Here is a 26,492-nt window from a genome sequence, read left to right on the forward strand (position 1 = left end):
CAGCTCATCTCTGCAGACCGCAGAAAAGTGCCACATCGTCCAGCGGCATTTGGTGAGTTTTGCACTAGACACAGCCGCACTGCCCGTGTCTTCCAGGGTGCAGGTCTGCCCTTTGATTCTTCACAAAATTGGATCCATGCAGGAGAAATGGGGAAAAATTTGAATGGGACATAAAGAATCTCATTTCTCATTTTAAAATTTCAATTTATAATCCTAACTCTCCCATTCACTTGCTCTGTGACTCTTGAGAAGTTTTTCTTCTTTTGGTGTCGCTGTTGGCGCACCCTTGAAGGAGAATTCACTACAGTAGTCACCTTACAAAATTGTACAAATTAACTGTCAATAAAGTACATAGAATAGAACCCGTTAGTTTTTGTCTAGGTGTTAGCTACAACTAAGCTCCAGATACATCTTGGCCTTGACCTGTTCCACTGCCCAAGGACTCTGTACAAATGATTCAGTATCCTGACCTGGTGAATGTGGATTGTCGGAAGAGAAACGTCATACACACGGGCGCTCACAGCTGTTTTGTCATAATTGAACCAGAGCACGCACCTGCGTACACACACGTGTACACATAGTCATAATCATCCAAATCCATTCCCAGTTTATGACAGCAAAGGCAGAAGCAGCTTCTTCCATTGCCCAATGGCCTGAAAAATGTCCCCAGGTATGAGAACCTCCTTTCTGCCCTGGGCTTACATCACTACATAGGACATACACTGCCGCTCTGTGTTCCTCTGTGTAAGACGCTGCACACAGGTCAAGTGTTCCCATCCCTGGACGGAAGTGGCAGTAGCAAGGCCCCTTCCTTCCCTCGAGGTCTTAGCAGCCCTGGGACACTTATCCTCATGCCATCTCTGTACTTTCATCCTTTTCTTCTGAGGAAGCCTTTCTTGAATTATTTCTAGGTTAACTCTAATATGTATGCATGGCATGCTTGCAGGCGACAGAGTCAGGCATGAGCTGTGGGCATAACTCGGGCCTACAAGGCCTCCCTTCTGAGAAGCAATAGCACAGTCTTTCCTCCCAGCCAGGAGTGCTGACTTTCCTCCGGCGAGCAGTAACCCCAGGTCCCTTGTGGGTTCCAGGTACATGACATGGGGAAGAAGCTGGACTTCCTGGTGGACATGCATATGCAGCACATGGAGCGCCTGCAGGTGCACATCCCGGAGTGCTACCCCCCCAAGGGGACCGCCTCACCAGCAGACGGGGAGAAGAAAGACGACAGCAGGTATTCCGACTTGAAAACCATCATCTGCAATTATTCTGAGACAGGCCCCCCTGAGCTCCCCTACAGCTTCCAGCAGGTGCCCATCGACACAGTTGGTCCCTATACATTTTTTGCACATGACCCTGTGAACCGGCCCCGAGGAGGACCCAGTTCTGCAGAGGTCCAAGCTGCCCTTCCCTCCTCGGGAGGCACGTACGCAGAGAGGCCCACGGTCTTGCCTATCTTGACTCTTCTCGACTCCCACGTGAGCTACCACTCCCAAACGGAACTCCATGGCCTCTACTCGGACCACGTCTCACCCAGGCAAAGACGCAGTGTCACCAGGGACAGCGACACGCCCCTGTCCCTGATGTCAGTCAATCACGAGGAACTGGAGAGGTCTCCGAGTGGCTTCAGCATCTCCCAGGACAGAGATGATGATTACATGTTTGGCCCCAGTGGGGGGTCGAGCTGGATGAGGGAGAAGCGGTACCTGGCTGAGGGTGAGACCGACACGGACACAGACCCCTTCACACCCAGCGGCTCCATGCCTCTGTCCTCCACCGGGGATGGCATTTCAGATTCTATATGGACTCCTTCCAGCAAGCCCACTTAGAAGGGGTCACTGGCTGACTCCTCTTCGTACTGTCCATAGACTTTGTATAGTCCACTTAACTCTCACACCCAGCGCTTATGGGGAGGACTTCTGTGGTTGTGTCAAGCGCATGCATGTGCGTGGTGGCCCCCTTACAAGCAGGGGCTTCTCACGGCCTTCTTCCTTCCCATGTCACCACAATGAAGCCGCTTCCTTTCCAGCATGGTTTGCATGACTTGGCACTATGTAAACGGCACCACTAGTCTCTCCCAGGATACACAGCTATGTGCTGTTCCTTTAATCACGAGTGGACCAGCGCAGGGAGAATAATTGACGAGCCGTGCTATTTGTTTGCCTGGCAGGTTTAGATTTTGATTTGTAAGCAGAGAGTGTAGTTTCAGTTATTTCTAGGATTGCTTCCCCTTTGCATACAATGCTCCAGTAGTTAACTGTTTTCTAAACCAATGAAATAATCTTTTCAACCAAAACATTATCTCATTCCAATGAGGCTGCCTACGGAGACTGAGCAACCATGAGAAAAGGAACAAGTCATGCAATCCCTAAAGTCAAGAATTTGGCAATTATCTTATGATGCAAAATCTAGAAAAATCCCCTGAGAACTCACCTGGCCTACCATTGGTCAGTACCGAACCTCACTTTCCTCATCTCTAAAAGGTGTTCATGATCCCAACTGTAGGAGCTCACATATCTTATGAATTGTTGGAGAGAAATCCCTCTCTCTCTCTCTCTCTCTCTCTCTCTCTCACCACAAACAAAAAATTAAAATAGTTCCCAACTTATGTAGCCAAAGATTTACCTGAAATGGGGTTCCTCTCTGGGCAGGAGCTTCAGTGTCTTCAAAATGAGATTACAACTCACTCTTCCCATGATACTTAAGAACACTATATCCATTCAAAGCAGGAATTCAAATTAAGAGATATTATCTTTGCCAAGCCCTTCTATTTCAAAATGAGAAATCTTGGGCTCAAGTAAAGTGATGTGCCGGAGTTACTTAGGTGTATCATGGACAGTAAGGACTCAGTGCCTCCATCTGCTAATTCCCTCCCTGCCCTGGCATCTTGTACCACTCTTCCATTTGTACACTGAGACTATAAATCATTCCAAATCACCATTGCTCTTTGTTAACAGGAAGCAGTTCCTACAGTTTATTCAGAGGGAGGGGTAATTTCTGCTTTTACTGCAAAGCGTGCTTGCTTAACACACTACATTTGGGATCTAGAAAAAATAATCCAAGCAATCCAGTTGTTGATAGGCAAATAGGCAAAATTTCCAGAACCATGTACTTTTACTCCTCTGAATTTTTTTCAACAAAAGCCACACAAAGCTGTAAGCTAAATTGTCAGTCAACAACCTGGAAAGCCCTGCTCTGCTGCAGAAGTGTTAATGTTAAGCACAAGCCACCCTATGGCCTCTTAAGAGCTGTTGCTGCTCAATGAAACAATGATGCAAAAGGTTGTTACACTTTGGCTGCATGAGCTAGATGCCCATACCATGGTATTGCTCTCTCAACCCTGTAAGCAGCTAAACATGGTTGTAGATGGTTGCCATGGTTACCACCAAGATGATGGAAGTAGCCTAAATACACATTTTTACACAACTGCCACTGATGAAATTACTCAGTGTTATGGGCCATGGTTACCTTGGAAAACATTATTTCCTCATGCTACTGTTCTGCCCTGGACTGATCAGAGAATTCTTAGTGATTGGTTCCTTTCAATCCACATGCCAGTAGGTCCTGAGAATTTAGTAATGATGCAAACTTAGTGCCTGACTATAGGAACTTAAAACCAAAGGCTACACTTCCATGCCAGGGGTGACTATGGTAAATTATAGAAGAATATCCTAGATAGAGGGTTTAGTGAATAGATTGATGGACACTGACCTTGAAGTCCAAGGCACAAGGAATATGGACATATTGGATGCAAAGCTCTCTCCCTATGTTTTTCCATTTGACCTGACAATTGGAAAGGCAAAGGCCACAGACCATGTGGTCTTCTTCCCCTCCTCTATTCAATATCACTTCAGTAATGCCATTGAAGCTATCATCTAAATAACCTTATGCCTCTTCCCAGTGGCTTTTTTCTTGAATCTGATCTTTCTAGAATATTTCACTAGAAATGACTATGACATCTACCATCTAACATGTTACTAGTCCAGTTCTTATGTGTATGAGATATTGAAAACAAGCAAAAGATTGAGAATGAATCAAACTCTCTACATATGCACTCATTTATTCCTAACATTAACATTCTTTCAGAACCTTCTATAATCATATTGAGTCCTCTGAATAATGTACAAAGAAGTGAAGCTTACATTTCTTAAGCCTTAGGTGAATAATCTTGCTTCCCTGTGGGATCAGTGTCATGGAAGCAAGAATTGGCTGTGTGTCCTTGTTTCCAATATCTAGTAAGTTGTCTGTATCAAGAACAGCAGAGACAAAAATACAAATTTTATAAATGAATAATGATAAGAACTTTGAGAGAAGTTCTTTCTTATCTAAAAATAATGGGAAAGAGAAAGGTGATGTAGAATAGTTCTGGTACTAGGTTATATATATGGGGAAGGACAAACCTGTTCACATCATCTACTCATAGACTATAAGACCAACATGGCTAGCATTGAAGAAGCAGAAGTTCAGAATTTGAGGTTGAGCCTGACAGTTTGTGATTCCATAAATATCTGTAATCAAAGAAATATTATGATGTAATAATCCAACAGTATTGGCTGACATTTCCCCAGATTATAAACTATACTAGTGTCTCTGCAACTTGCTCAGGAAATAATAGTGGTTTTTGGCAGAAACCCTTGAAATTGTGATGAATTTTATCATATAAATGAGGATTACTTTTCTGAAACAATTCTCTATCTCTCTCCATATATATATAATTTAAGCAATGGGCCTAGAGTTATAACTCAGTAGTAGAGTACTTGCCTATTATAAAAAAAAATCCCTGGCTTTGATCCCCAGTACCACACACAAAACCACACACACACACACACACACACACACACACACACACACTACAAATTAACAAGTAATACTTTAGCAAGATCAAATTCAATGAGAATGAGATTAATTAATTTTACAAACACAAATGTAAAGGTAATCCCTATTGGGCAGAGATAAAAAATACTTGAGAATATTAGCATACAAGAAACACCAAAAGTTTACAAAAAATAGGATTGTGGTAGGGAAAGAAAAAACACGTTTGATAAAGTTCTTTCCAATAACTATATTTGTTTTCAGAACTTAAAATTCATACTCATTAGATATCACACTGATATTATAAAACCAAAATTTTATGAAAAGATAACTAGAAAACATCAAAGTATTTAGATCCAACCAAACCAATTATCTAACAGTTATGCTTCTTGTGTCTATTCAGTGCAAGGCAGTTCTTAGACACTGTTAGCTGAGAAAGCAATTACCTATAGAAAATCTTATATGACAGGTTCTACTCACAATTTTCCAAAAACAAAGATTTTCATAAATTCATGCTAATAAGAGAGTGAAATAAAGTGAAATTCATTTGTTTCTTTATTAGATATGATTTATTAAGTACCAGTGCATTTCAGGAACTGAGCAACAGAAGTTCAGAGACTAAAGGCCACAGTTTCACCATAGAAAACCTGGTAGCCTCAAATATTAGAGGTTCTTCCAAACTCTTCCTACTAGGCATGGGAAGTATCTGATCATTGCTGCAGGCAGTTGTCCACCAATAGGAATGCCACTGCTTAGAAAGCTGGAAATTCAACATAGAAAGCAAGAGCAAGTATTCGCATCAAATGGTGCTGACCCCCACCTCCCCAGAGGAAGCTGAATGTTTTGAAGGGGGACTTGGGGACTTTGAGTATGGGTTCACTGGTTTTGAGTATGTAAATCTGGACTAGCCGTGAAGACATAGGAGCTCTAAAGAAGGTTTTCCTCCAGCTTTCTCCTCTCTGAACCCCTGCCACCACAGAGGCCAGGCAAGCAGTTGGCCTCCTTCTCTGTCATTGTGTGGAGCAGCAATGCCATAGGACAAGTCATGGCATCACATCTATTTGAAGACAAGAAGGTCCTTCCACTTATGGGGGAAAAAAAGGGAAGGAATGTCTTTAAAGGACAGCTTTACTTCTCAATGGTTGCCAAACACACTCTGACTCCCCCAACCCCTTGTTTCCCTCAAAGATGCTGCAAAGCTGTTCTTGGGTTGTTGTGAATATTTTTCCAAGGCATCCAGGACTACACAGTTGTTCTTTGCTTTTGAAACCCTGAGATAGCCATAAGAATTTGCCTTCGCACATCCTTGAAAGCTTGCTCATTGTAGGATGAACTTTAGAAATAATCCTTTCTCTGAATCCAACATTCCCATTTAACTGACATTATTCTACTCAACATTGAGTCAACTAACCCCTAAAGAAAGCAATGGGTAGTCTCTCACTGGAGTCTGGATGCAAGGGATGCCAGGGGCCAGGCTGCCTGCATAGGTTTCATAGTGATGGAGATGATGGAATGGTAATGATGCTGTCAAATGATAAGATGGATATAGAGACAACTTGAATGAAATTTTGATGTGCGAGACATTTAAAAAGCATTTAATATTCTAGCCTATTTGAAATTTTAAATGAGACAATCAACTGTGTGTAAATTCCTTAGTACAGTGACTGAATCATACCCCATCCGGGTACTCATGTTCTTTTGTTGCAGTATCTTTACACTCTAATGCCTTCATCGATATCACTCATGAATGCTACATTTTTACTAGAAAATATTTTTCAGAAGAAAGGCTGGTGGGAATATAGTCCCAATTATTACATGATAAAATCAAGCACTTTCTCAATTGCTCTTTTACTATGTACCTGTCCACAGTGAAGCATGGTTATGTTTTTTCCATCAAAATGTGGAAGAGAAGGAGCATTGGAATGAACAGCAAGAATGCTGGTTCCCAGTGGAGAGGCTGTGGAAGCCCATTGGACAAAGAGTGCTAAATGTTGTAACATTCTCTTGATAGGTGATTTATAGGAGGTAACAAGCGGGAGGACTAGCTAACTATGAAAGGAAACTCTACTGTGGAATTATGGTACTGGACAATACCCTTGAAGCAAATAGGACTTCTCTCAGAAGAGAGTTCTGGAAAACTTTGATCCCAGTCTTCAACAGCATTGTCCTCAGCATCTGTGCAGGAAAAGTGTATTTTGGCATAGTATCATAGATGCAAGGAGATATAATTGCACAGATTCTAAGATGTTTATAACAAGAGGAGACTTCAATTACCCAGAAGACCCACCTCTCTTTTAGATCAGGAAGCAGAAGCTCAGAGGGCAGGAGCTGCTACCAGGTCCCTAAGCAATTACATGAGAGATTGATTGACGGAGTAAACATAGACCCCAGGTCTCTTGACCCCTGGTCCATATGTTGGAAAAAACAAAGCAATGCTATTGAGCCCAGAAAATAAATGGAACCTTATTGCTTCCTTGAGAAACTGCTGAACTGGATATATTTTTTAAGATGACTTCTCATCTCTGGAATGGAATCGTTGCTCCATGTCTTGGAAAACGACAGTGTTCCTTCTAACAAATGTCCGTGGTCATCTAAAGGCCTAGCCAAACCTTCTGTTGCAGGGTACTATTGAGAAAAGAAGGAAGACACCCCTTAGCCAGGGGTGCTCCTGCTCTCCATGCCTCTGACTGCTCCTGCTCCTTCCTCTCCGCGTCCTGCCCAAATCGGAGATCGGACTGTTTCATCATTTTGGTCCTTCACTCAGACTTGTACAGCTCACTCATACCTCAGTTGTTCTCAGTTATAGGCCAAATGCTTAAGACTTCTCTGTGGGTTTAAGAAAGTGGAATATTATTTCTTTGGGGATCTGTATTGCCGCATAAAGTCAGCTGTATCAAAGGAGTCCCTTTGCATTGGGATCTCTGGGTCTCATCTGAGCCTGGCCTGGTTCCTCCTACATTTTCCAAGAGGATCTCCAAGCCTACCAGGTCATTGCCAGGTACCCTACAGCCTTATGTTTGTGCATCTAGGATATTACTCTGGGGAGTAAACGCTCGTCTTATGACTTCTACGTGGCTCTCTGCAGTAAGCTTCCACTTTTGTTGTGCCTCTCCCAACAGTCTGTGAGACACAGTGGCAAGATGTCTAAGCTCTCCCCAGGATCAAGCTGATCCAAAAGCTCCCAAGAGAATCAAAAGGAAAGGTGATCAAGTTCCAAGATGGCATTACTTGACGGAATAGTTGAAAAGACTGTTGTTCTGTCTAATATTTTTTCCTCCAAAATAGCAATCTTTTGAGATTAAGTATCAGGAGAAAAAAGTAATTTTCATATAGTCAAGAGCCAGTTCTATAGAACCTAATAATGACTTCAAATTCATCAGCCAAAACCTAGCCCAGTGCTTAATAACTTATTTGTAATTCCTCTTATGCTTGCCACACAGTCTGTAATGGGAATTTAAGAGTAATGAACGATGGGGACATGTTTTATTTTGAATGCTCCATTTTCCTCCTCTGCCCTTGAGCCTGGGGTCCAGGAAAGGATGAAAAACTTACCCTAAGCTCTCCTTGTGAGGTGCAGGACAAGTGACAGCTGTCACTGATGACTGTCCCAGCCACTCTGCAAGCCTATGATGGGCATATTATTGTGTCCATATTATAGGCAAGGAAACTGAAGCTGAGAGAAGAAACATCTGGCCAAAGGTCACATGTCACAGGAGAAAGACCTGGGATTTTACCCAAAGCCATGAACCTCCCAAAGCTCATTTTGCCCTCACCCCATCTCAGCTCTCCTGGGGCAGTAGAAATGCTTCTAAGTCAGGTCCTGTGTCCTCCCAAAAGTCCTTGCTGTCCTCTGTGTAGTCAGCTTCCCAGTAAAATGACCGCAGGCCACAGATCCCCAGGAGAGAAGAGAGGTGGTGGTCAGCTGTTCCCTTTGGCTATTCAGCAGATCATTAAATGGTTTCTCAATCCAGCTGTCAGAGGCAGAAAAGATGGTACATCAATTATTCACCTGATTCACATTTGGAATCCATTAGCCTGTAGTACTTTCTGGCTTCAGATATCCCCACAAAACACCCTCTGTCCTCTGTCCTCTGTCCCAAGGATCTCCTGTCACTGTTTGTATCCAAATGAGTTTAGCTGTCTCCCAGTCTCTCTTGACTCCATCTTTTGTCTCTGGACTGTACCTTTATTTCAGAGCTTTGAAATCCTGCAGAAACAAGTAAGTCTTTAAAAATGGTTCTCTGGGAGGCAGAAAGCTCAAATCAATTGTCTGTATTCCTCTGTATTAAAAGACTAGGGTTCTGCATGGAAGCCAACCAGATCTGCTGATTGGGGCCTCCTGCACCCCACTGAATAAAGTTCCCATGGAGGGGAGATCAGCTCAGCCCTCCAACCACCCCAGAAGGCTAGGAGCCCGGGTGGTGGGCCAGGTACAGGCTCTGGGTATCCCTTCAGCTTGCTGGCAGACCTGGAGCTGTTGGAGAGGTGCACATGCCATGTGACTACAACAGCCAGAGTGGGAGGGTAGGCAGATTTCATCAGATTAACAGTCCTTCCTTTTCAAAGAGATGAACTCTCCCTTGTGTCAAGTGGGTATGTTCCCTTTTCTCCCCTCAGTCAAAGGTGGCAGTGATGGAAAAGACCAATCATGGAAGAGCAAGCTGAGGTTTCCAGTAATATGAACCCGCTGTATTTCATTTTGGATTGTAGTTTCTTTCACCCCTTTCTATGGCCTAGAATTCTGGTGCCTTGCTCCCTGGATTTGTCTCTGTGACACGAGTAGGCTCTCCACATTCTGGCTTACGCGGGAACACAACTCTTCCACAAGTGCCCTTTAGTGCTCTTTATAATATAATTTCCTGTGATTTTTAAACTATGTGTGATTTATATTCTGGCTCTGTCCAACATTTGAACAACTTTAATAGGTTGATTTCCATATATATTATGCAAATGATTCTTACCTGATTTTTTTATGTTCTATCTTAAAATCAATAAAGTCTGCACCACTTATTAATAAATAGAGGTTCCAGTGGTTCTATGGAGGAATGTTACTTGCTTCAGAACAACTCTATGAAATTGTATCCCTTAGGATACTGGCAGATATGACAGAAAATCTCTACAAACAGCAATGGTCTAACACACAAAAAAAATCTATTTCTTACTCAAATCACAGTGCAGTCTAGGATGCCTCAATGCAAGGCATGTGAGGGGTTGAGGCTTGGTGAGACGACTCAGTGGATAAAGTGCTTGCCATGCAAACTGGAATTCAGCTCCCCAGAAGCCACACAGCCAGCTGCTATAGCTCACTAGTGCCTGTGATCCCAGCACCCTTAGGATGAGAATGAAGGTAGAGACTTTAGAAAAACCTGGATGGTAACCTGGGGTTACCCAACAACAAACATGGACAGAATATGCCTCAAGCAAGTGAAAGGCAAGGACCAACACATGAAGTTGCCTGTTGTTCTCTGACCTCCACATGCACGCCAAGGCATGCATATAACCATGCACACACACACACACACACACACACACACACAAACACATATATGTGGGTATGCACAGGTATATAGATGAGTGATATAGAGATTTGAACGAGGTCCATCATGGACTTCTGTATACTTGTACTGCCTCCTTTCATGCCACAGCATCAGGTTAGGTGGGCATAAAATGGAAAAACCATACCAGCTTCCATCTGCCATGGACTCAAAGTGACTCACCACTTCTAGTTACATTTTCCTTGGCCAAACTAAATCATATGGTACTCACACCTGCAAGGGATGTTGGGAACTATAGTCTTTAAAAGAACTCCACATGAGGAAATGTATTGACCATATAGGTTTGCTCAGCATAAAAATATGACTATTGATCCTGTGGGTTTTCGTGTTACTATTGAATGGTGACAAAATGTCACAACATGCAGTTGTCTCCCAGAGGATAAAATCAGAAAGACAAAAATTTCCTCTCAGAATCACTAGAATTACAAATACATTCATGGCATCAATTTAATTGCAAAATGTTGTCAAGGTATCTCCTGATTAGTGGTTTATACTTTTGGATCTCTTTGTAGGCCAGTTTCCCAATTGTTATTGATATTTGGATATTTATAACCCTTATTATAGAAATCCTTCTTTTTTTCTGCAAAAACCCAATTTATTTCAGTTCAAGAAACCCATTTATTTACTTAAGATATAATAATTGATGGTCTACTATGTACCAAGCATTGAAGATACAACATGTCACAACTTTGTGACCCTAAGATCATTTCAATTCGATGAGATGTGTAATGGTGGAAGAAATCAAGAGAGGTGCTAACTCATGCCAAAGGGATGGGGTGCTTTTTAGAGAATGTGTTTTCTGCGTGGAGTAAGTCAGTGTGATTGAGCAAAGTGACCAAGAAGAAGAGGGTGAGGAGGAGAGACTTCCAGACTTTGGGAGGAAGATGTGTAAGACATGAGACAAAGCTAGTTCTACTTAAAGGAAGATTGACTCTCTCTTTTTCTCTCTCTCTCTCTATGTGTATGTAGTATGTGTGATGGTGTATGTGGCTTGTATATGCATGTATGTGTACAGTTCTTTGCACTACATGCATATACACACAAAAGCCAGAGGAAAACATGGGGTGTTTTACTCTATCTCTCATCCGTGTATTTCCTGAGACAGTTTCTCTTTGAACCTGGAGCTGCTTTTTCTGTGAGCTGCAGGAATTTCTCAGTCAATTCTATGAACAATTCCTTAGTCTCTGCTCCCTACAGGACTTGGGTTACAAGCTATTTCTGGAGGTGTTGGAGAATCAGTCTGGGTGTGGGTCACCCTTCATACTCAGTCATCTGAACCATCTGCCCAGCCCTGGGAGGTTGTCTGTGACACTCTTGTTTCCATGAAATCTCTGCCTGTAGAAAGCAATTCAGTGGTATGTTCATATATACTCCTGGAAAAATAGCAAGTATGCCAGGTGGTGTAAGGAAGCTCCATGCTTGGAATGTAGCCAAGAGGAAGAGGAGTTGGGGAATAGAAGTCCTTGCAGACACATTAAAGCTCTTGCAACCTGCTATCTTTAGCAAAAGGAGATCACAGGATGGGGAAGAAATCTCTCCCTATATCCCTGGTCAAAAGAGGACTCTCCATATGACTTCTGCCGCAACCCTCCAACCACCCTCAGCATTTTTAGGGGTTTCCCTTCAGAGAAAAGCATCCCCTCAAAGCTAGAGTTGGGCAATATTCTCTGATGCCTGTGGTCACAATTCCTGTCACGATGCCCTCATTAACAAATGCCATCATCTCAGGCACATGCCTACCACCATATACATCCATCCTTGTTCCATTTCCATGGTCCCATCCATGTTCCCAAGACAAAGGCCTGAGTCCACCTCCACCCTCACCATGCACAGCCTCTGATGTGTGCCTTGTTGCTCTGCTCCGAGACCCCAAGATCCTCTACTTGCCACTTGCTGTCTTCCTGATCTCACAGACTTTAGTTGCTTCCTGTCCTATTGGGTCCCGAAAGATCTGTGACACAGTGATTGTCTCAGAAACAGAAATCCATTGTGTGCCCTCACTGCTTTTTCTTTTAGCCCTTTTCAATACCATCTACTGTTTATATTCTTATTTTTTTTATTTATAATATAATCATCACTGGTGGTCAGCCATGTCCCTCTCTCGGTCCTTATATTCCAGTCACGTGTCATGTCCCCCCACACACGCATAACCTTCATATACACATATCCTATGCTCTTCTACTCTATAAAGACCTACCATTCCCCAGACATCACAGGCTACTGAATGTGTTCTGTGTTGGTAAAACAGTTTCTTTTGCCAGGGAAGCATTCACTAAAAGGTCTTGCTAAAACAGTACCTTGGAGAAGCTTTTTCCAAATTCTTTGGCCTCTCGACTACGGTTTATTTATTTATTGGGTCTCACTCTGGCTCAGGCTGACCTGGAATTAACTATGTAGCCTCAGGGTGGCCTCAAACTCACAGTGATCCTCCTACCTCTGCATCCCAGGTGCTGGGATTAAAGGCGTGTGCCACCGCGCCCAACTGACCACGGTTTATTTTCCACACTGATTTTGTCCTTCAGGAATACCTACCACAACATCTCCATTTCATGATGTTTGATTTCTGTGCTATCAGCCTGCCCAGTACCTCTACAACTAGCCTGGGAATTTCCTAAACATAGGAATCAACTCTTACTAACATTTGCCCTCAGGAACTTGGACAGCAAGAGGAAGCTCTAGAGAATGAAACGGAGTGGATGGAGCCAAAACAATACTTCCCCAAGTGTAGCAGCTAAAAACAGCAGGAGTTTCTTACCTCGCAGAGTCTTAAGATTAGAATTCCAGGGCAAGCTTGCCTGAGACCTCTCTTTTCAGGCCTCACAGACTGTTATTGAGATGTCAGCTGGAGCTGTGTCCTTAGCAACAGATCAGGAAGAAGGCGCCTCCAAGACATCATTAGGCATGGCTCCTTTCTGGAGCGTGTTATCTAGGGACTTGCATTCCTCACTGGCGTTTGGAAGAGGCTATTCCTGGTTGGTTCCTTGCTGCATGACTTCTCCGTACAGCTGCTGCAATATAGTGATTTGTTTCATTGAAATGAGTAGTGAAAAAGTCTGGGAAAGAGGAAAATTGTGTTTTTATGTAATTTAACCAGGGAACTGGTTTCCTGCCACCTTTGACATCTTGTCTTGGCTTAAAATTAGCTGTGGGCTAGAGAGGCAGCTTAGCAGTTAAGATACTTGCCTGAAAAGCCACAGGACCCAAGTTTGAGTCCCTAGGACCCACATAAGCCAGATGCACAAGGTGGCTTATGCATCTGGAGTTTGTTTGCAGAAGCTGTAGGCCCTGGTGCACCTATCCTCTCTCTCTCTCCCTCTCATTGCCTCTCTTTCTCTATTTTTTTTCTATTTTTTTAAAACTTAGACAGTAAGTCTTTGCCTGTAAGTACAAGGGATAAGATTACCCAAAGCCATGAATAGCAGGAGGTGACTGTATCAGACATTATAAACAAATTGTTCAAGCCAGTATGGGCTTGGTGCTGTATGTGTGGACTACTCAAGGAGAAATATGCTCAGAAACCTTCCTATAGCTACAAAGGTCTTATTTCTTCTCCAGAGCCAGCTTTCACAAGCCTCTCCCTGGTTTAAGTTTGTTAAACTTAGTAAGAATAATAGCAAATATTTATTGACCACTTACAAATGATAGACGTTTTTCTAAGTGTTTTCCATGAATTGTCCTTTTAAATTTTTTTAAAACTTTTTTTGACAACTTCCATAATTATAGACAACAAACCATGAGAATTCCCTCCTCCCCATTTTTCCTTTGCAAATCCACTCTTCATTTTCCCCAATTATTCCCTCTTTGGTTTTGATGTCATCATCTTTTCCTCCTATTATGAGGGTCTCATGTAGGTAGTTCTGGGCACTGAGAGGTCATGGACATCAGGGCCAAATTGTGTCTGGAAGATTGCAATGTAAGAAGTCCTATCCTTCCTTTGGCTCTTACATTCTTTCAACCTCCTCTTTGGCAATGGACCCTGAGCCTTGGAGGGTGTGACAGAGATATTTCAGTGCTGAACACTCCTCTGTCACTTCTCAGCACTATGGTGCCTTGTAAGTCTTCAACCAACTTCTTGAGTTTTGTAGGTTGGAATGCCAAGGCAGCTTAGACGAGGTTGGTCACTATCCATCATCACCTAGCTAGCTAGTGCTAGAACCAAAATTCAAACTCAAGATGTCCGATTGCAAAGCTTGATTCTAGGCTACTTATTCACGAGTAACTTCTACTTGAATAAGGGTCCCTCTTAGCTGGGCTAGGCATAGACACATCTCCATTCATTGAATGAAGACTTTTCACATAGCCTCTTTGTTTCTCAAGCAACTCAGCAGTGGATGGATGTATCTGTCTGAGATGAACTTGAGTAAAAGTAGTCATCTTAACATTGGAGAAGTCATCTTAACACTATGAGATTTATTGAAAATGGGTTGCTTATAAGGATTTGATCAGGGTTTAGATAGGTCACATTGGGATGGTAGGATATCTATCCCAGATCTACCAACAGCATAAAAATTTCTCATGGAATTTAGGACACCTAATCCTGCATGGTCAGGTCCAGGAAGCTAATCCTTATAACGAAGTAATGAGATAGGATTGATGAAAATGAAGAGCTATTGTCATGTTGAGAACTGCAACTCAATTGTAGGAGAATCCAACAGTGGGCATAAGGGGTCCCACAATCTCATCTCATATTGAAGTTCTGTCATCACAGAGGCAATGAAACCACTATTGGAAGCCAATAACATATCTGGGTAGTCCTGGGCAAGCTGGTCATGAGCAGGAATCAGAGTGCCAGTAGCCTCTTGGAGCCAGAGCAAACAACTGCTGCTGTGCTGCTTCAAGGCCATTGTCCACAAGCAAAGTCTAGATCTGTGATGGATAAGACCTATGGGAGGCTTTGCCACTAGGAGAATATCACGCATCTTGCACCATGAAATCTTCCCCCAACAGAACGTCCAGTGTCAGACAATGGCATGATAGATAAATAGGTGAAAAACTATATCCCTGAGAAAAAGTCCATTCCGTCTGTACAAATGGACACAAACCCATTCATAACCTCACATCCCAGACACTGCTGGGAACCAGCTCTTGTTTCTAAGAATGGTAGCTTTCTTCAATAAGAACGAGCATCCTGTTTGTCCTAGAATGGCCACACCACACTGGTGACGTGGAAGGCATCTCCCCTGAGAAAAGTGTAGCTTCCCTAGGTACTGTCCCCACATCAAGGCTGGAAATAGTGCCAGCAGCCTGTCTTCTTGTTTCGAGCAGATCAGTCTCAGGCCAGGACACAGTCAAACGAGTTAGCAAAATAAAGAAGTAACTGGTGTTGTCATAGAGGGACCTACAGACCACTACATGTTTGCATTCTGAGTCAGCAGGGAAGTCCCCACAGGCTTTGGGAAGAGGGCTGATGAGAAATACTTACACTAACACTTGTTTCTGTGGCTACTGAAAATGCACTGAAGGGACAAGATCAGAAGCAAGGGGACCAGTTTCTGTGAACAGCTGTTTTCTCAAAAGGGTAATGGGTTTATAAGGAGTTGACGGTCCTAAAGGGATTGGATGTACAAGGTTGCTTGCTGATGACTAATTAGCACATGGGGACATACATTCCAGCACATAGGCAATGGTATATGATATAGGGGGATGGGCTGTGCAAAGGTTGCTGGCTGATACCATATAAGGGGTTTTCTAGGCAACTGGCCAAAGGTCACAGGGTTATGGGCAAAGCCTAAGTCTTATCTGAATGTCCAGGTATCCTGTGCTTGGAGAGGGAGTGGCCTTACTTCCTGTCAATCTCGGGGTCTGAGATTTTGTCCAGGGATTCAGGTTCACTGTGACCCCCAAGAATGGGGGGAGGATCCTGGCTCACTGCAACCCCAAAGTATGGGGGGGGAAGAGCCCCTTGATGGTTCAGGCTGCTGCAACCTTTCTGTAGCCTGGGGCCTTTGTGTCAGACAGCTTAGGTTTGCTTTAACCCAGGGTCCTGCCTGTGTCCAACAAACAAACTACTCGTTTGTGTCAGTCACCTTCTCAGCTTAAGGGAACGAGGGTTCATGTTAGCTGATCATTCTAGGTTACAGTCTATCAGGGGAAGGCATGATGACCGGAGTGGAGGCAGCTGCACAAGGCCAGTCCAATAAAAAGGAAGCAGAGCAGTACAGTCCAGGACCTCAGCCCATAGAATGCCAACACTCATAGTTAAAGTGAGTGTTTTCACCTTAGTTAACCTCATCAAGATAATCCCTCACAGATGTGCACAAAGGTTAGCGTACTCTACATAACCCCTCACAAGTGATGCTAGGTCCTGTCACATTGGCAATCAATATAAACCATCACACAGTCTGAGAAGTGTCCCTGCAAGGAAAGGGAGAGATGGAGAGTGGACTGTGATCAATCTGTGGGCAGTTGAAGAGCTGTCTGTCTGTGTGTATGTATGTATGGAAAGATTAACAGCATAGTTTCTCATGGGAGTGAACTTGTAGTGAGGAAGAAACTGTTGATGGAAGATGTTAGGAGGAAGTTTCTGCAAGCTCACTCTATCCATCCTTAGAGACAGAAAGGAGACCAGAATAGACTGCCCTTGCTGCAAAGGGAGGCCACAGGAAGCTCTGGTATTTTCTCAGACTAGTTGTTCAGTGGTGAAGAGGGTTTTGAGGAGGAAGTCCTGGAGATTGGTGAAACTCTTATTATAAGAGTTTCGAGATTTGCTTTCATTAGGTATAGTAAGAAGTGTAGCCATAGAAATAATGATCCCAAAGGAAGGCACTTGCTCATGATACCCTGAGAGCAGGAGGTATGGTAAGACTTTCAGGAAGTATTCAGGGAGTCCTGAGCCAGTCAGGATGCAGAGGGAAAAGGAGAAGGTGGTGGAGAGCCTTTAGCATGATTTTCTTGGGAAGGGACTGGCAAAACCTGGTAAGCAAGCCGAGGGCCTCAGTTAGAATCCTGTCAGTGGGGTCTTGTGTCATCTATCTTCAGGCTCAGGACAGCCAGGCAGTGGCTCTGAGTAGAAGAGTTGGTTGAGGAATGGGATTGAGTCATTGCTATGCATTGGAAAATCATGCTCCTGGGCAAATAGGGATTGACTCATGAAGAGAGAGCAGAGCTCCCAGGGTCAGTGAGGTGTCAAAGCACCCAGTGCAGTGCAGAAACCAGAAGTCCAGAGCAAGCACCCTTGAACAGGCACTGGACGCACAGAGTGGGCTTAGCAACACCAGAGCTCTTAGATACCAGGGCTGGGGATGTTCAGGAGAGCCCAGTCCATACCCTTGCGTGGCTGCCTTCAGCCATGATTGCCCTGCTGTCAGCACAAGTGGGAAGCAAGGAGCCTGGACAGTGCTGAGGACTGCTGTGGGAATGCAAGGCTACACCTTGGTGGTAGTTTGAAGGAAGTGTCTGCCAAAGATTCATGCATTCAGATACCTTGGTGACACTGGTCTGGAAGGTTGTGGAACCTTTAGGAGGTGGATCCTTGCTGGAGGAAGTGTGCCAACTAGGAGGTGGGCCTTGAGGTGTTGCATACAGCCTGTCCCAAGTGCACCAGTATTCAGTGTCTGCTTTCTCACTGTGGGCCGAATGTGAGCAACTGCTTAAGGCTTCTGTTGCCGTGCCTTCCTGTGCCAGGATGGGCTGTCACCTCCAACTGTAAGCTGAAATGCACCCTTCCTTCCTTAAGTTGCTTCTTGTCAAGTATAACCACAGCAATGAGAAAATAACTAATTTTCAGCGCCTCCTCAGAACCCCTCCAGCCAGTGATACTTTTGACTTTCAAACTCCAGATTTTAGAACTGTGTAGCAGGGATACTAAAGAATTAAGCTTTCCCCAGGAAATCTCGTGCTGGAATGAGAATAGCCTGAAATCCTAATATTAGAGTAAGAATGAACAGGGGAACATATTCTAATTACCCAAATGCATATTACCTTTTGTTTCATCTTTTCTATAAATTATAACAGAATGGAGATAACTTGAGAGATTTTCTCTCTAGTTTTGGTTAGAACTATAAATAAACCCATTTCCTTTTAACAATTCTTCTCTACTGTTTTGTTTTGTGGAAATGCACATACATACATACTCATCAATATGTATTGTATAATATTATTATATGTATTATATAGCAAAGCAGCAAGTCAGATTCTACTTTATACCTGAGGATGCAAAAACATGGTCCATATGATAGATAATCATTTTCTAACCATGATCCCATGGAAAAGACCCTGTGAGAGGAAATATCCTAATTTTGGGCATATATGTGTCTGTATGGTATGTGTATACATGTGTACACGTGGTGGTGGGGAAGAGAGAAAGTATGTGTGCATACAGGCAGGCATGCATCAGTGTGACTGTACGTAGAGGCCAGAGGTCAACGTTTTGTGTTTACGTCTATTGCTCTACACAATATTTATTGAAATAGTGTTTCCACTGTACCCAGAGCTCACCAGTTTAGCTTGCACCGAGGACGCTCCTGTCTCTGCTCCCCCAGCTCTGAGATTGTAAGCCATGTCTGACATCTACATGGGTCCTGGGGATCTAAACTCAGGTCTACAAGCTTGTGAGGCCAGCGTTTGACCAACTGAGTGACCATCTTCCCAGAGAGCACTTACATCTGTCACCAGAGCGATCATCCTGGTTGTTTAACACGCATGCAGAAGTGAAGCCAACAACTGGCCGAGGTAGAAAGCAGGTCCAAAGGTGTCCGTGTCCCCCTACAGAGAAATAGACCTAGGGACAAAGAAGTCTTCCCGGTCTGGAACCTTTCTTGCAGGAAAGGGCTAAGTATCTCACTATTGTGCCTTTGTTTCTTAGCGTTATATAAATCGAGATCTACATCCACAGATATAGTTGGGGGAGGGGTAAACTTCTTCTGCCTCCTGGTTGAGCCAAATCGTAAATAAATCCATTTCCTTTACTAATTTGTTTCTTTCTTTATTGTCATGCTTTGTTTAGGTTTTTGAAGCAGGATCTCACTATAACCCAAGGTTGACCTAGAATCAACTTGGTATTTCTGCAGCAATCAAGGAGTACATGCATTGGTTCATGTAAATTGACCCTGAGCAGCCCAGTGTCAATGCAGCTTGGGCGTCAGAGCAAGTGGATTTTGGATGATACTGCCAACTAATAGTGAACAATCACAGGGGGCTGGGTAGATGGCTCTGCAGATAAGAGCACTTGCTGGGCAAGCATGAGAGCTTGAGGGGGCCTGAGTCACCCCTTATTTACTTCCTCAGATCCCTCATAAATATTGGGGCATAGGCATGCACACTTGTAATCCCAGTCCTGAGGGAAGCCAAGATCCAAGTATCACTGGTGCTCAGTGGTCACCCCATCTGAATTACAACATGAGCTCTGGGCTCAATGAGACACTCTGTTTCAAGGAAACACAGGTAAGAAATAGAAGGGATCTATGGCCATACCACCCTGAATGTGCCCAATTTTGTCTGATTTCGGAAGCTAAGCAGGGTTGGGCCTGGTTAGCACTTGGACAGGAGAAATAGAAGTGGGCACCTGACATTTTTCTCTGGCTTCATACACATGTGTGGGACATGTTGCCCACACATACACACACCACCCATACTGCACACATACCAAAAATTCAATTTCATGTCTTTTAAAATTATTATTAAGATGTGGATCTGCTCAGAGATAGGATTAAGTTAGTTACTTTTAAATTGTTTGAACAAAATACCCAACCTGAAGAAGCTGACGGAAGGAAAGTGTTTCTTTTGGAAACTATAAGAGAAAGCGTGGCAGGTACAAACAACTGATGCAATGTCTTCACACTGGCATAAAGGAAGCAGAGGTTGAAATGCCAAGCAGGGCTAGACTATGAAATGCACCAGTAACACACTCCCTATATCAAGGCTCCATCTCCCAAAGGTTCCACAACCTTCAGGGATGGTGATACCAGCTGGAGATGAAGCATTCAAACACATCCTATATTTAAACTGTCACATGGAGCATGATGCTGATAGGAGCATCCCTGCTTAGGGAGAAGGGAAGAAGAGCCAGAGATGGTGCTCACATCTGCAATCACGGACTTGGGTTCCAGTGGGATCAATGGATTGACTCGGGATGCTAGAGGTCAATATAATGACAACTGTGTTATGTTGTTTGTGACTTTCGCGTTCAAAGACTGTTCAATGTCTTTGAGGAATCGTTACTTGCATTTTCAAGTCTGATGGCAATGGGGTTCACAGAAGCTAAACACTGCCCAGAGCCACAGAAGCAGGACAAGGGCTGTGGTTTTTGTTCTTGCTATTAGCACAACCAGCATGTTTTACAGAAAGCAGCCAAAAGATCAGAAGTGCTTAGGCAGCTAGGCTCGAGAGATGGCTCATGGTTAAGTTGCTTTCTGAGCAAGCATTGAGAGCCTGGGGGGACCTGACACTTCTGGAGTTTGAACTTCCAGATCCCATCTAAACAGCTAGGTACAGGCACAGACACTTGTAACTCCTGTACTGCCAGGTGCAGGTGGGGAGAGGGAAAAACCTAATAATCCTCAAGGATCATCGGAGCTTCCCAAACTCTGAAATCAGTAAACAGACTTAGGCTCAAAAGAAAATTAGGTGGAAGCCGGGCGTGGTGGCGCAGGCCTTTAATCCCAGCACTCAGGAGGCAGAGGTAGGAGGATCACAGTGAGTTCGAAGCCACCCTGAGACTACATAGTGAATTCCAGGTCAGCCTGGGCCAGAGTGAGACCCTACCTTGAAAACAAACAAACAACAACAACAAAAAATTAGGTGGGAAAACAATGTATACCTGTAACCCAAGTCATGAGGGAAGCCATGGACCAAGATTACCAGTGCTCAATGTTCAGTCCGTCCAACAGAAAATAGTGAGACACTTTCTCAAGGAAACACAGGTAAGACACCAGAGATTCCCCTCCAATCACTACAGACAAGCACTCCTTGCCACAGGGGAGCATATGGATGGCCACACCACATTTTACACACAAACACACACACACACAGAGAGAGAGAGAGAGAGAGAGAGAGAGAGAGAGAGAGAGAGAGAGAGAGAGAGAGAGAGAGCCTACAAAATGGGGACATTTTCAAAAGCCTCCCACAAACTAGGTTGTATAAACCCTTAAGGCCATATGACAAACCTATCCACTGATTACTGTTGTAAACTCTGTTTTATAGATAATAAAAGCAACTCTGAGGTAACCAATAATCTCCCCAAACAGAAATGTGAGGGCTGGAGGTAGAGACTTGGTCCGCTTATCTGAGCATCTCGGTGGTCTAAGAAAATCAACTTCACTTTATATAGCAGTATTATTCAATATGGCAATAAATAGTACAGAAATTTGCTTACATAATTTTATATCAATAAAACATTCTCTTTTTTTCCAGACATTTAAACTATATAACTTGCCTGAGTTATCAGACTGTGTTTACACCAGGTGGTTCCCTGGCTTGGCTCTTCTGCTCCAGGGACCCGCCAACCTTGAGCTGAGCCCTCCCCCATTGCTTCAGAGACTTCCACTGGCATGTGCCAGGTGATGCTGGGCCCACATACCTGCAGGACAGGAAAGGGGAATCATCACTTGCTAACTGTTGCTTTGTTCCCTGGGCTTGGTAATTACTGTCAGGAAAGTTTTCCCATCCCTCACTGAATGGCTGCATTGTTATTCTGCTCACAGACTCCATTCAGCTTATCACATGTGCATTTTTTCTCCCATGGAGCTGATCCTCTTTCATTGCCAGAGTTTTGGGTTGGGGGGAGATTATTATTCCATTTTTTTTCTGGAGGATTTAAAGCAAAGTTATCAAGCCTTCCCCTATCCCCACTCCCCGTATCTTTCACTAAGAACTCATATAAATCCCACCACTCCGACCTCACTGTTAATCTTCCCAGCGGTCTAAATTCTTTGAAGTCATTCATCCTGCTTCAGAGACGGGTAAGTTGTACACTATAGATATTCTAAGCTGCCTTTGGTCTCCCCTTCCCCGCCTCAAGTGCATGAGGCCAACTAAGGAATGCATCCCTCTAATTTCCAAACTGCCTCCCGGATGCTGAATGATACCAGAGCATTTCTGCCATTTGGTGTCTACACTGTGCTGTGTAGAGACTTGACAAGTCTACTGATTTCCCAAGCTATTGATTAGGATCTTCAAGCAGTTATCAAACAGTGGGAGGGTGGCTTGTCCTCACTTCTGTGATAAAAGGAAAATGACCCACAATCCAAGGAATTGGAATGAGAAGAAAAGAATGCTCTGAGACATGGTTGGCAGTAAGGTAACTGGCACAGAGTTCTACTTTCTGAGTCAGTGCTCACCCCCAACCCCAAGTCCATCATGGATGTTGATGAATACTCCTCTCTCTCTCTCTCTCTCTCTCTCTCGCTCTCGCTCGCTCTCTCTCTCTCTCTCTCTCTCTCTCTCTCTCTCGCTCTCGCTCTCGCTCTCGCTCTCTCTCTCACTCTCGCTCTCTCACTCTCTCTGGGCTGCATGGCTGGGACCAGCTTCTCCTCGGAGTCTCACTTGCTTTACATTGTAGGGGGGAGGTAATTACAACCAGCAGGAGAAGTCCAACGAGACAGTATGTATGACAGTCCCAGCACAACAAATATAGATGGCACATCTTGTTAGATGCTTCTGGAAGGCAGCCCCTGGCCTGTTTGAGTAGTTCCACAGAAGATACAGCAGGATGTCCAAGATTGAAATTTAGGGCTGCTGCCCCTAGCTTAGTGACCTTGGGCAAGTGCCTCGACCCCCTACCCTCCAGATCCTCTCCAGGAAGAGGGGGGTGACCCCGAGCAGGAAGCTAGCTAAGAAAAACTGACCACACTAACTTAGGGAGAATATCTCACACGGACAGTGCTGCCCAAGCCTGGTGGTTTAGCTACGTCTGTCTCCTCCCCTTTGCCCACTGGGATTGCTGTACATCAAAAGGGACATCTTTACTCTTGCTCGGTGCAGGGAAAAAGGTAGGCTTGTTTATCAGTTTAAATGAACTGTCGGGTGGTTTGTGCAATCCTTGCTAATTGGAAATAACACAACATTGAATTGAGACTCCAGAAGTTTTGTTCTTACGGTTCACATCTCAGCTGTTGCTGGTAAAACATGGATGTTGTGGTGAGTTAGTTTCACGAGACTCATGAGCAGACCTTGGCTCTTCAGTCGCAATGGCACTCCTGAGCCCTTCTCCTCCCACAGAGCGTCTCAGTTCACAGCCCTTCTGCCCTTCGAAATGCTTGAAAATGATCAACTTTCTTCGTTTTCAGCATTGAGTCTTTCCATGGCTCTTTAGGGAGATATTTTGCAACAGAAATGTAGAAATGAAGAATATTAAAAGGTCAGAGATAAGTATCTGATGGACTATTGTTCAAATCTCAGTTTAATTTAGCCTCTTTAAAAATAATATTTTATTGACAGCCTCCATACATATGTCCAATGTACCCTGGTCATAATCTCCTCCTAGCGCCTTCCTAATCCCTCAACCCACTGAACCCCTTCTTTTTCCCAAGTAGTCCTGCTTCTATTTTGATATAATGATTTTATTTTGCCATCATATTATGCAGGTCTTGTGTAGATAAGCCACTGTGAGGTCATGAATGCAACACTCACTTTATGTCTGGAGACAGCATTCCAAGGCACTCCTCTCTACATTCTACATTTTGGTTTGTACATTTTTCTGCCACCTTTCCACAGTGATTCCTGAGTCTTTGAGGGTTATTTTATAATTATTTGGTTATTTGTTCACTTTATTTGAGTTTGGTTTTGTTCATCTAAAGTTTCATACAGTATCCCAGCCTGGCCCGAAATTCACTCTGTGGTCTAGGCTGGCCTTGAAGTCATGACAATCCTCCTCCTTTAGTCAGCCTGTCGAGGGCTAGGTTTACAGATACAAGCCACCATGTCCAGCTTCTGTTCTGCGGTGGGACCATAAGCTAAGGCCTCCACTTCTGATCCCCAGCCTTTCTATTGTGTAACAGGATGTTTTCAACGTCTCTCTCTAAATGGGTGAACATAAAATAATAGAGTTCATGCTCCAAAATGGAGGCTTAGTAAATTGTACTGTGGGAAGGAAAACAAACGAAAACCCTATTTCCCCTAGTCTCTTAGGTTGGATGTCTGGAGCTACAAATAGAAGTGACAAAGCAAGATGGACTGAAATAGAATGTTCAGCATGAGCTATGTCTGTCCTCCCAGGAATGGATTGAAAATCCCACAGAGGAAATTAGACCCTGGAGCTCATATGCCTTTTTAATATGAGGTCAACAAATGTGTAGAAGATCAGTAATGTCAGAGAAAGAGGGTTTTGAGCCTCTCGTGGTGTGCACTGTGGGAAAGTAAGTGCGTGAGGAGACCAGAAGGCTGTGCAGACGCAGCTCGGTTCCCGCTTTCCATCTTCTTCATGGCTCTAGAACCCTCCCACAGAGGGAATTTAGGACAGACCTTGTTTCTTAGAAATGTATGCGCTTAGTCAGATAACCCAAGAAGGCTTCTTTCTGCATCTGTCATTTCTCAATAGCTTGCAGCTCAAAATAATTCATGTGCCAAAGTAGCATGTCTTGGGGTGGCTTATTTTAATCCCTCTAGGATGTTACTATTGTCACATCGTTGCAGACTTGCTTCTTTGAGAGAGCTACCGACAGAAAAAATGATTTACAGATGATTATTATAATCACCATGGAAGTATAATGGAATAAGATCATAGTTTTTGGGTAAAGTTTTGGACAACTGTCCAGACTTTGTAAGCCTCACTAGTGTTTTAGGGTAGAAGGAAGATCTAGCTTGATTCAGATCACAATGACCAAATGAGGATTCAAATCTAGTCTGTCTGACCTGAGACCCAGGCTTCTTGCTACCCCTAAACTGTTCCACAATAGTCTAGGTTTGCAAGGGTAAAGATAGCACAGGCAGAAGAGGTTAGTCCTGCCATGAGTTGAAGTCTGACTTGAAGTCCAGCCCATCTGCTTCTATAAACTGTAAAGTTCTTTGTAGATCTCTCTGACTCTCTAAACCAGCATTGTCTCAAATGTTCAATGAGATATATGAAAAATAGTATTCCCATTGATCTCAAATCTGTGTATTCTCTGTTTACATTTGATCAATCTCCTCACTTTCCACCAAACACGTAGTTGACTCAGTCAATGGCAGTGAATACAAACCTAACCTGAAAGGAAAGGCAGCCTTTCCTCCCCGGGAAGTGATCATTGGAGTCCTAAAGTAGTAAGATTTGCCATGTTTACTTGCAGTAAAAGAACTCACTTTAATCAAGGATCAAAAAAGAAACAAAGAAATATGTGCCTATCATAGGGATATAGGTAATGTTACCTTCCTGCTATCAGTTTGTGTCTGTTTATTCTATATACCTTTACTGAGATGCTGAGCCTCTGTCAGATGAAAAAGAGGAATGGAAGGACCAGGGACAAAGAGCAAAGGTACTTACTCTATTCTAACAGTCACACTAGGCATTGGGTTTCACGATGTCATTTACTCTCTGGAAGATATCTTCAAGGAAGCTATGACTATTTTATACACACAGGTCAGAAGCACATAGTGATGCTGCCATAGCAACCTAGCTGCCAGAGGAAAGAATCCTCACTTAACTTGTCATGTTACCTGCCCACCTCAGAACTCATGCCTCAAGCATCAAATAATGCTGGTTCTGGACTCACTAGGTGAACATGAACAGGAGAAAGTGTTCTGACTAAAAGGATCGCTCCTACCCAGTGCTACGAGTACAGGGAGGTTTCCATCTCACCTGTGCTCCTGTTCATAGCACCTTCCTCTTTATGAATAAAGGACATTTCCCATCTACTCAGAACATTCAAAGACAGGACATGAATGTCTCCTGAGTGTGCATGCAACCATCTCCAATATTCCTAGTGTTCCTGCAGCCATTTAGAGCAGGTGAACCATTCTAGAGTGGGTTATAAGTAAGCAACTAAGTCAATTCCTGACAAAGCAGTTAAGAGTTAGCGTCTAACCCCTCAGCTCTCTCCACCGCCATAATGAGTTGGTAATGAAGGAGTCCACAGCTACCAGTTGGCCAGACAACTGCAAGATGGCATAGCATGTGTTGTGGGCTCAGTTCCATGTTGCTTAGCTAAGCATCCAACCAAACACAGTTTTAAGGGAGGAAGGGATTTATTTTTAAGTTTACAGATCCAGGGCAAG

The 26,492-nt window shown here is 43.7% G+C and overlaps 1 protein-coding gene across 1 annotated transcript in view; it reads left to right on the forward strand.

Moving 5' to 3' along the window:
- Positions 1-9,846, forward strand: part of Kcnq3 (potassium voltage-gated channel subfamily Q member 3) — a 360,138-nt gene extending 350,292 nt beyond the window's left edge. Inside the window, exon 15 of the mRNA XM_045143089.1 lies at positions 1,092-9,846. Within this exon, the coding sequence (XP_044999024.1) occupies positions 1,092-1,829 (738 nt within the window). The 3' untranslated portion in view covers positions 1,830-9,846. The remainder of the gene's footprint in view (positions 1-1,091) is intronic.
- The last annotated feature ends 16,646 nt before the right edge of the window (positions 9,847-26,492 follow it).

The sequence above is a fragment of the Jaculus jaculus genome, chromosome 2, assembly GCF_020740685.1.
Source record: "Jaculus jaculus isolate mJacJac1 chromosome 2, mJacJac1.mat.Y.cur, whole genome shotgun sequence".
NCBI lineage: Eukaryota > Metazoa > Chordata > Mammalia > Rodentia > Dipodidae > Jaculus > Jaculus jaculus.